General features: G+C 39.0%; 1 protein-coding gene across 1 annotated transcript; it reads left to right on the top strand.

The window, feature by feature from the left end:
* Window positions 1-4607: 4607 nt before the first annotated feature.
* LOC140772953 (histidinol dehydrogenase, chloroplastic-like) lies at window positions 4608-9639 on the top strand. Its single transcript, XM_073115219.1, has 5 exons — window positions 4608-4645; window positions 8195-8270; window positions 8341-8403; window positions 8487-8528; window positions 9093-9639. The coding sequence occupies exons 1-5, from the start codon at window positions 4608-4610 to the stop codon at window positions 9156-9158; spliced, it is 285 nt and encodes a 94-aa protein (XP_072971320.1). The 3' UTR covers window positions 9159-9639.
* The last annotated feature ends 1901 nt before the right edge of the window (window positions 9640-11540 follow it).

The raw sequence follows: 11540 nt of genomic DNA, 5'->3' as shown, positions 1-11540 counted from the left end.
CACTCATATGACACACCTAGACCTATGGGGTATCGATTCGATGAGGTCCCACCGCTGGTCCTTTTTGAAACTCCGATCGTCGTCGAGGAGATGACGAACCCAATCGGTCCATGACATATTCCTTAAATTCATTGTTATCCTTTTGCATATTGTCAACTCTATGCAACAATATTTAAAATATGCCCTAAGTTCATCCATATTCGAACCCATAGACGTTGGTTGACTCGGTCATGCCGTGATCGCTTAAAAGGAATTGGCCTCACAGTTAGGGTCATCGTAGATTGAATCCTCCCTTGTCAGTGTGCTCTCCATAGGTCTCCTTGTTGATGTCATCTTTCTTATTTCAATCATTAATGGAGGTTTGAGGTTTGTCTGCTCTGATTCCAATGATAAGCTCTGATACCAAATTGATGGATTCTTGTATCAAAAGATAGGCTACGCAACGATTCCTTTAAGATCTGGATGTAATATAGGAATCAGTTCGCGTAACTTCCTGGTTTACAACTTTCATATTTACGCCCTTCTCAAATTTGAATGGGTGATGGGGGTGGTGATGAGTGGAGTGGAAGTTAGGGTTATGGATGGGTATGGAGATGAAGGTGGATTATAGATGTAATTAAGAGAAGTAGATGAAGAAAACGAAGTGGTCAAGATCCCAAAGAAGAGGGATGGCTCGACAGTCGAGGGATATTAGAAGTTAGGAGAATCTTTACCAATGGTAGAGGTGGAAGGATGATGAAGAGGGAGGAGGGAGAGAGTCTAGAGAGAAGATAGGAGGTAAGAAATTAATAATCTGCATTATCATCATCATTGTAATGCCCCCGCCCGGTATAGGCATGTGCACGCGCATGCGCCCACACGGCATACGCGGCGCACGGGACAGGTCGGGCGGGACCCGTCATGCATAGATACACTCCTGTGCATATATAATCATCAAATAATACCTGTTAATATATTCATACTCACATAATCCAACACCAAATAGATCATATTATCAACCAAATAAATCTGTTAACATATGAATATCCAAGTCTACAATAATATACACTATACCACTACCTAATCTGGCAAGACCCACACAGGCCACAACAAACCATCAAGTTACAACTAAACAATTGATACCCGAGTGCACTATAATCTCACATGTATTATACAAATCATCATCTGATACAATAAAATACAAATATAATAAACAATGATATAACTCAATTTATATACAACTATCATCTATATCGTCTCGCACTTATACCTCACCTCATCCAACTAACATATCTTCTCGGGATATCTCAAGTCGCTATCATGTACCACAAATCTAAGAGGATTAGAAAAGAAATAAAGAGAGTCATGAGTAAAAGGCTCAGTGAATAGATCTTACCCCGAATCAGTGATGCCAAACAGAGAGTAAATCATGTACTGGATAATATGAATCAGAAAGAGCATCATGTCATGAATGAGTATATGAATATATCCTCAATAATATATAAATAAAAAGTAGATAACATGTCATAACTGATAAAAGTATATAATCGTCGACAATGAGTAAACAAATCTCCATATTATACTATCATCATAACTCTCTCTCAAATATGACACATGATGCATGCCGACCATAACTATGTTATGATATCAAATGCAACCATATATGATGTATATTAACCACTCGATAATCAGGTAATCAAATGATAATGAAATCATATGTATTTCTCAACATCTCAGTCATCAATGTCATCTCTATATGTCATCATCATACTAGACCATTGTGCACAATCAACACCCGGTACCCGGTCTTAACATCATGCCCGAAGGCTTAGAGCATACTCCGCCACCCGCAAGAGTACCTCAAATATAATCATACCCTGCTACTCGCTAGGGTATTAACATCCATCCAGACCGAGCACCCACATAGTTGATAGAAACCTTGTGAGGATAACTCGCCATATATGCCCTAGTGAACAGCATGTGTCTAAATGTCTACTGCGCACACAAACTAACGATCTCAAATGTAAGGCCAATAGAATCGCGACTATGTCAAGCGATCAATCATCTACCAAGCGCGTCCTAACCCTCGCACCCACTCGGGTATCCTCACGCTTTCTATCAACTATCCTATCAATCACATTTTATGCTTTACTTCTAAATGACAGATCATATGCATATATCCAGTACAATAATGAGTCATTGCATAACAGAAATTTAGGTGGAATAGGAATCAAGAGAAAAATGATGCAATGTAGTCTCCAACCATGTATCTAACACATGCATACTCCTGCTAGTCTATCACATGCATACTCATGCTAGAGATCATCTTGATATAAAATCATAACAGTATAATCATCTCCAATCATCTTTATATATCACCAATGTATTCATATCCCAAATCAGCCTAATCAAATGCATGATAAAATATGCTTGATTGAAATCATCTCTAGATAAAATCATATAATCATGCTGGAGTTCAAAACATGCAAATACATAATATATAATATATCCTAATTTGAGAAAGACATCTAGGAGATATGACTACTCATCCTTGATCAGAAGACATGAACCACGCAACTCTCACGTCTATCAGTCAGACATTAACTCAACGTCAGGGTCTATGGGGTCTCACATAAGGGGTTCGGAGTTTGAAAATATTTAAGTAGTATGAAGTTAGCCGTTCATCTAATTAAAATTTGTTCATGTAATATATGATGATTTAGAGGTTTTTAGAATTTCTACTTATCTTTATAACTAGCTAGATTTTTAATTACAGATAAAATAAAAATATAAATATATCTTGATTAATTAGAGACTACTTTATAAAATAATAAATAAATACATAAGCCTAGTATTTTATTTGTTACAAAAATAACAATATATACTAAATGAATAGAATTACTTAAAATGTATATCATAAGAATATTAGAATATAAATCTAATAATTATAATTTACAAATCTATCTATTAATCTAATATACATATAAGTAAATAAATAAATAAATAAATAAATAAATAAATAAATAAATAAATAAAAGTATTACCTATATTTATGTGTAATAGTTTATAACCTAATTAATCATTAATTAATTATAATTAACATTAATCATAATGATGAATATATATTATTATTAAAATAAATAATGTCTAAATCTATTTGTATTAATTAAGACAGAAATACCTAAATAAATAAATAATAAAATTAAAAAGAATAAAGGATTACAGTACTAGTGCTAGGCTTAGCCCAACATTGGACTGCTACAGTGCTGCGACAAGTCCAGCACTGTTGCAGAAAAACAAGAAGAGAAGAAGCAGTTGAGGAAGAAGAAAGAAGGAAGAAGAAGAAGAGAAGAGAAGAAGGGAAGGAAGAGGAGGGAGGTGCGGACCCGGGTCGGCGGGGAGGGCACCGGCTGCTTCTTGCTAGCTAGCGGCCAGCCTCTCCCCGGCGGCTCGGTTCTAACGAGCCTGAGCTCGGGGCAAGAAAGAGAGAGGGAGAGAGAGAGGAAGAAATGGAAAGAGATGGGGGAAATAAGGGATCTCACCGGCGGTGGTGGCGGGCCGACTTCGGCAACGAGGAGAGAAAGTAGTGCGAAAGAGAGTGGAGAGAGAGTAGAGTGAGAGAGAGACCGAGAGAGAGAGATAGATAGAGAGAGAGAGATAGATAGAGAGAGAGAGATTTAAAGAGAGAGGGAAGGCGGTGGAGGAGGGGTAGCGGCGGTGCCGGGGCCCGTCGCGGCCAGCTGGCCAAAGCCCGTTGGCTGAAGCAGCGGCAGTGGGCGTGTGGCGCCCCACCACGCAAGCTACATGAGCAGCTTGCATGGGCACGAGGCTAGCCACACTGTGGCCGGCCACGTCATGCCCAAAATTAATTATTATTATTATTTTTTTAAGGTTGGGTTGTTACAATCATACTCCAATTAGGGTTTTCTCCACATATATATAGAGGCTCACCCTAGAAACTCATCAACTAAATTAAATAACTCTAAGAAATCCTAACAAATCAAAACTAAGTTAAAACCCTAACAAACTAACTAAACAAGTATTCTTTATCTTCTCTAATTACTACTCAGATTAAGCTTTCATTTTGTCATAGATAGATTTCGAATCTGGAGAAGTCTTGAATATAAAAGTTGTAAATCTAGAGGTTGGCAACCTTATCCAATTGGTTTGAAATTATTTAGATATGTGTAGAATATTCTATGAATATTTTTCGAAAACTGCACTGAGTTGGATTTAGCAAATTAAATAAAATCCTAATTAAGTGTATCACCGGCCGACGAATTTCTCCGATGAAGATAGAAATGAATAAACTATAATTAACTATGATTTAATAAGCAATATTCAAATTAATTTAATGGGGAGAAGGAGGTTGACCTGAGGATTGAGGTGAGGTGGTTTTGATTGGCCACCAGCACTCCGGTGATCCACTGTTCGCGACGAGATCTTTGGTGGCTCGGAAAGAGAAAGGAGACGAAGAGGTGGAAGAGTGAGAGAAAGACTGCAGATGAAGAAAGCATGAGGGGGGGGGGGGGTGGAAATATATATAGAGACGAGGGGAAGAGTGAGAGCGGAGTGGAGTCCGGCTCCACTCTAGCACCTTTCCCACCTCTCGCAACTGACTGCGAGAAATGGGGGAGAGGGGGACTGGGTTAGCGCACGCGCCAAGGTTGGAGTGCACCCGCATGGCGCGTGCGCTATAATTTTTTATTTTAATTTTTTAATTTTTTTAGTCATGGGTGTTACAACTACTCCCAAGAAAATAAAAATTTTATCCTCGAAACTACGTACTGGAGTTATCTAATAAGTGTGGATAAGTGGACTAGATCTCCTCCTCAAGCTCCCAAGTAGCTTCCTCTACACCATAATTCCGCCAAAGAACTTTGACTAGTGGTACATTCCTCCTCCGAAGCATCTTCACGCATCTATCAATGATACGAACTGGCTGCTCCTCATAGAATAAGTCTGATAAGCTCTGACACCAAATTGATGGGTTCTTGTACCAAAGATAGGCTACGCAACGATTCCTTCAAAATCTGAATGTATTATAAGAATCAGTCCGCGCAATCATGGGAAAATATTCTTCAGATCTTCTCCGATAGTCAAAAACTTACGAAACTAACTGGGTTAGATTCGTAATTTCTTGGTTTACAACTTTTGTATTTACGCCATTTATAGATTCAAACTGTAGAAGGGACGAAAATATGGAATAACGTGGGTGATGGTGGTGGTGACGGCTGGAGTGGATGTTAGGGTTATGGATGAGTTTAGAGATGAAGGTGGATGGTGGATGTGATTAAGGGAAGTAGATGAAGGGAACAAAGTGGTCGAGATCCCAAAGAAGAGGGGTGGCTCGACAGTCGAGGGAGATTAGAAGTTAGTAGAAACCTTGCCAATGGTAGAGGTGGAAGGATGGTGAAAAGGGAGGAGGGAGAGAGTTTAGAGAGAAGATAGGAGGCAAAAAATTAATAATCCAATAGCATTCCTCATTATACTCCAATTAGGGTTTCCTCCACATATATATAGTGGCTCACTCTAGGGACTCATCAACTAAATTAAACAACTTTAACAAATCCTAACAAATTAACAACTAAGCTTTCATTTTGTCACTGATAGATTCCGAATCTAGATAATTCATAAATATCAAAGTTGTAGATCTGGAGGTTAATGACCTTATCTAACTAGTTTGATATTATTTGGATATGTGTAGAATATTCTACGAATATTTTCCCAAAACTGCATAGAGTTGGATTTAGTTAATTAAATAAAATACTAACCTACTAAGACTCTAACTAGACCAAATAACCAAATAAAATAATTAGACTCAATCTATTGAGCCTAATCTCCCGTTGATGTGATCCGATCTGATTCGATTCGTATCAATCCACCACGCTTCCCCCACCTTGCCCTCAAGGTGAAAAGTGAGGGAAACACTCCAAAATGTCAGTCTCCAACTCCCATGTCACCTCATCATATGACTTGACAAGCCACTCAACTAGAATCTCCATCTTCAATCTGGTACCATGTCGTCGTCGGCGTCTAGCAAATACATGAATTGGCTCTACAATCTCTATCTCCACCAACGCTCTTGTAGAACTGATTCAATGATCTTATGATCTCCAAAGTTCTCCCTCAGTAATGAAACATGGAAGACAGGATGCACTCTCGACCCCTCCGGTAGCTCTAAACGATATGCAACCGGATCAATACGCTCCAACACCCGAACTCCGGATCATCTATCACCTCCTGCGATAATCTCAAAATATCGGGGTCAGTTGTACATGCATACCTTGGCTCGTCAAGGAAGGGAAGGTAGGAGAAGAATAGGCTGCAAGCTCGGCGGTATTGGGTTTGCGCAATAGTGCATCCGCCGCTCTATTTTACATTCCCTTCTTGTATTGGATTTCATAATCATATCCCAGCAATTTTGTTATAGGGTTTTGATACCAATTTGATAGGCTCTGATACCAATTGATAAGATCAGGAACTAAAAGATCGACTACGGAATAATTCCTTAAGATCTGAATTTATTGTAGGAAGTAGTCCGCATAACCATGGTAAAATATTTGTCAGATATTCTCCCGTAGTCAGAAAATTAGGAACCCAATTGCGTTGGATCCGTAACTTCCTAGTCTACAACTTTTGTATTTACACTCTTCGCATATTCAAACTGTAGTAGGGACAAAAATATGGAATAACATGGGTGATGGTGGTGGTGACGAGTAAAGTAGATGTTAGGGTTATGGATGGGTATGGAGATGAGGGTGGATTGTGGAAGTGATTTAGGAAAGTAGATGAGGGGAACGAAGTGGTTGAGATCCCAAAGAAGAGGGGTGGCTTGATAGTCGAGGGAGATTAGAAGCGAAAAGAAACCTTGCCAATGGTAGATGTGGAAGGATAATGAAGAGGGAGGAGAGAGAAGTCTAGAGAGAAGATAGGAGGCAAGAAATCAAGAATCCAATAGCATAATAAAGTTAGTTGCCATCCATATATTTATAGAGGATTCCCGTCGATCACGTTCGAACGCGCCCGATTGCATTCGAACGCACTCAAAAAGCCCATTCTCTGGATTTGCGAATGCGACACAGGCTTTCACAAGGCGTTGGAATGTGGGCGTTCACAAACGCGGGCGTTCATAAGGCGTTCACAAGCGTTCACAAGAGCGTTCGAACGCGACTCCACCTGCGTTCGAACGCGACCTACAGGAATTTTATTTTAATGAAAATAAACACCTAATGCAATAAAAAAAGATGCTAACTAACTGTATCATTTTGTGACCCATATTTGTAGTGCCGGAGTGTGTATACGCTGTCCCATAAAGTATGGAAGGCTCCTTTGATCGGTTCAGAATGAATCGTCCACCGATCAAATAAGGCCTCCACTTTGTCGCAGCATGCAACATTGCCAACATCTCTCTCTCATAAGTCGATAATTGCTGAGATTTTTATAATAAAGCCTTGCTAAGATAGGCAATGGGACATCCTTCTTGCATTAGTACAACTCCTATGGCAACACCCGACGCATCATATTTCACAATGAATTCTTTAGTGAAGTCCGGTAGCGCTAAAACGGGTGCCGTTGTTATTGCTGTTTTCAATTTCTCAAAGGCTGAATTTGCTTCATCCATCCATCTAAAATAGTCCTTCTTCAATAAAGAAGTGAGAGGAATTACGATCTTGCCATATCTAGCGATGAATCAACGATAATATTCGGTCAGCCCCAAAAATCATCTCAATCCGGTGGTAGTAGTAGAAATAGGCCAAGTGGTCATGCATGCAATCTTTTGACGATCCGCCGCTACACCATCCACCGAAATGATGTGGCCTAAATACTCCACCGTATAGGCACCTAGACTTCTTGATCTTCAATTGATTTTGCTTTAACAATTTCAGCACGTCCTCCAAATGCCTCCAATGCTCCAATTCAGTCCTACTATACACCAAAATATTGTCAAAAAATATCAAGACATACCTTTGCAATAGTGGCCAAAATATATTATTCATGAGGCCTTGAAAGGTAGTTGGAGCATTGGTGAGACCAAAAGGCATCACCCGGAACTCGTAATGCCCGTCCGGAGTCTGAAATGCAGTTTTGATGATACCCGGCCCTCAAGTCAAGTTTACTAAATATAGTCGCCCTTGCAAGCTCATCCAGTAACTCCTCGATAACAGGACTAGGATATCGGTCCTTGACAGTAATAGCGTTTAGTGCCCGATAGTCAGCCTGCACAGATTGCCGGGTGCAAAACTGTTGTTCTTGCAACTCCTCCAAGTCGTGATGGTAGTATTTGTAAGGTAATGTTTGTGGAAAATCATAGTATTACTGATTTCATACAGGTTTTAGTATAATCATTCTCTTTTCCAGGAGGTTCTTTATTGTTCAAAGAAAGCTGGTGTGACACACATACTTAAAGCTGGGGGAGCTCAGGTAGAAGAATCTTGATAGTAGATTTATCAGAAAAATTCATTTAGGCACTTTTGTCAACAGTTATTGTGGCATTCTACCTGCAGGCTATCTCAGCTATGGCTTGGGGAACTGCATCATGTCCAAAGGTAATAACATGTTAAAGTATACTATATACTAGTGGAAATAATTGATGATACAGGGATGTATGGCTGCTAGCTATTTTATTGTTCCCCCTAAAAGTTGGAATATTTTGACTTCATGTATATAGGAACCATGCTACAGCTTATTGACTGACATTTGGAACCTATCAAGACCCTTATTTCAGTTGTGAATTTAGTATAAGCAGTTGGCTTGCAAACTACGCGTTGAGATTTTCAATGTGGATTTTATTTATTTTTTGTTTAAGGCAGCTCCCTCCTTAGGGTGCTTCTGTCTTATGCTTGATGCTTTTCAATACAACAAATATGCCTCCATATGCTTAACATTTCTTGATTTTATTCTCACTTCACCATATCCTTAGTGGGCTCAATCTGTTGTTCTATAACTATGAAAATATGGAAAGATGGTTAAATGTTGATGCATATTTCTATTAGGTAGTTTAGCAAGTATTCATACAATTTAGTTTGTGGGCTATTTACTTTTCACTTTTAAGATCTCTTCCTATTTTGTGAATCAGATTGTAAGTAGAAAATTTTTTGTTTCTCTTGCAGGTTGAGAAAATTTTTGGGCCAGGAAACCAGTATGTCACGGCTGCAAAAATGATACTCCAAGTATAATTTTTCACTTTGCAGCTTTTTTATTTTCTTTACTGCACTACCCCAAAATTTTCTTTTCTGCACCATCATCTTAATTTTCTTTATTATTGTCTGCATTGTATTTTATCAGAGCAGCTGCTTTAATGTTATCTTCCTTGATGATAGTACAGACCTTTACATGATAAATGACTGCATTGAGAAAAAAAGAAAGAAAATCATACTGTTGAAGAAAATGCTATTCCTATGTACCTTAGGCCCGAGCAAAATCTAGATTATTTGTTGGCCTAAACAACCTTAAGATCTTATTAAAACAATAATGGTTTCAAAAGTCATTTGTTTATCATACAGGCATCTTTGGTTATGACATTCCAAAATCTTGTGTGTATGTGTGTAGTGTGTATACACACATATGTACATGTACATAGGTATGTATATAGCCATACATATTGTATATGTCACTGGCTATTTCATTGATCTGAAAATGATATGATTGTTGAATGGAGTGCAGAATAGCGAAGCTATGATTTCTATCAACATGCCTGCGGGGCCTTCAGAGGTTTTAGTTATTGCTGATAAATATGCCAACCCAATTCATGTAGCTGCGGACCTACTGTCTCAGGTATACTCACATTTCAGTGCAATTTTCCTCCATTTGTTTAACATTTTTTTTTTAAATTTAAGGATTATGTATTACTTGCTTGTGTATGTCAGTATGTACTCACACTTCAGTGCAATTTTCTCATGTTATGTAACAAGTGATTACAAAAATCAGCCCATCCGGTAAATCCACCACCACGAATAACCGATCTATACCAATGAAATACCGTTCCATGGAGGTGAAAGCTTGCCATCTGGACTTTTGCATCTTTCGCTGTACCTTGACAATCAAAATATTGTTCAACTTGAAACACCCAATCCGTTGGATTACCGCTTTGGAATTTTAGAAAGTATAAGTGTGCGTTTCTCCCTCGAATACCGTTGTCGAGTTCGCGAAAGATCCTTGGTTCAGGTCTAAACCTTTGTGCATGGTGATCACCTTCTCTAAATCCTCTAGTACGTCCATCACCATCTTCATAGGGATCAACCTCATCTTCATAGTGCCAATCCTCCTCATCGATGAAGTGCATCGATACTACATGCCTCTCGGGTTCCACCACCGCCAGTCTTGGGTTTTATAATGGAGGTGGGGGATGTTGTGAAGGCATAGGTAAGAGGGGATCATTGATACTCATAGGACGCACCTAGACTTGTGGAGTATCGGTTCGATGAGGTCTCACCGCTGGTCCTTCTTAAAACTCCGTTCGTCGTCAAGGAGATGACGAACCCAATCGATTCATGACATATTCCTTGAATTCATTGTGATCCTTTTGCATGTTGTCAACTCTATAAAATAATGTTTGGAATATACCCCTAAGTTCATCCATATTCGAGCCCATGGACGTTGGTTGACTCGGTCCTGCCGTGGTCGCTCCAAAGGAATCAGCCTCACGGTTAGGATCATCGTGCAATCAAACAACTCTAACAATTAGGGTTTCCTCCACATATATATAGAGGATCACCATATGGACTCATCAACTGAATTAAACAACTCTAACAAATACTAACAAATCGACAACTAAGTTAAAACCCTAACAAACCAACTAAACTAGTCTTCCTTATCTTCTTGGATTAACTCTCGGATTAAGCTTTCATTTTGTCGCTAATAGTTTTCGAATCCGGACAAGTAATGAATATCAAAGTTGTAGATCTGGAGGTTAGCGATTTTATCTAATTAGTTTGATATTATTTGGACATGTGTAGAATATTCTGTAAATATTTTTTCGAAACTGCATAGAGTTGGATTTAGCTAATTAAGTATAATACTAACCTACTAAGACTCTAACTAAACCAAATAACCAACTAAGATAATTAGACTCAATCCATTGAGCCTAATCTCCCGTTGATATGATATGATATGATCCGTTTAGTATCAAAGTACTTTAGCTAAATAGGTTCCTCGTTTAACACACGGGAGGGATCATGCAAATATTTCCTCAATATTGACACATGAAAAACATTGTGAATTTGAGATAACCCTAAAGGCAGATCCACACGATATGCAACTGACCTTATCCGCTCCAATATCTCATAAGGTCCAATGTATCGAGGGCTCAAGTTGCCCTTCCTCCTAAATTGGACTACTCCTTTCTAGGGCGAGACCTTAAGGAAAACTCTATCCCCAACCTAGAATTCTATGTCTCGACGTCGACGATCAGCATAACTCTTTTGTCGACTCTAGGTCGCCCGCAAATGCTCATGAATCTTTCTGATCTTATCAATGGTCTCTTGGGTCAACTTTGAGCTCTCTATCTTCTGCTCTCCCACTTCATCCCAACTGATAGGTGTTCGATATCTCCGACTATA

Source organism: Typha angustifolia, chromosome 13 (assembly GCF_048772165.1).
Source record: "Typha angustifolia cultivar Huaian chromosome 13, ASM4877216v1, whole genome shotgun sequence".
Taxonomy (NCBI): Eukaryota; Viridiplantae; Streptophyta; class Magnoliopsida; order Poales; family Typhaceae; genus Typha; species Typha angustifolia.
This window is presented reverse-complemented; position numbering and strand designations above follow the sequence as displayed.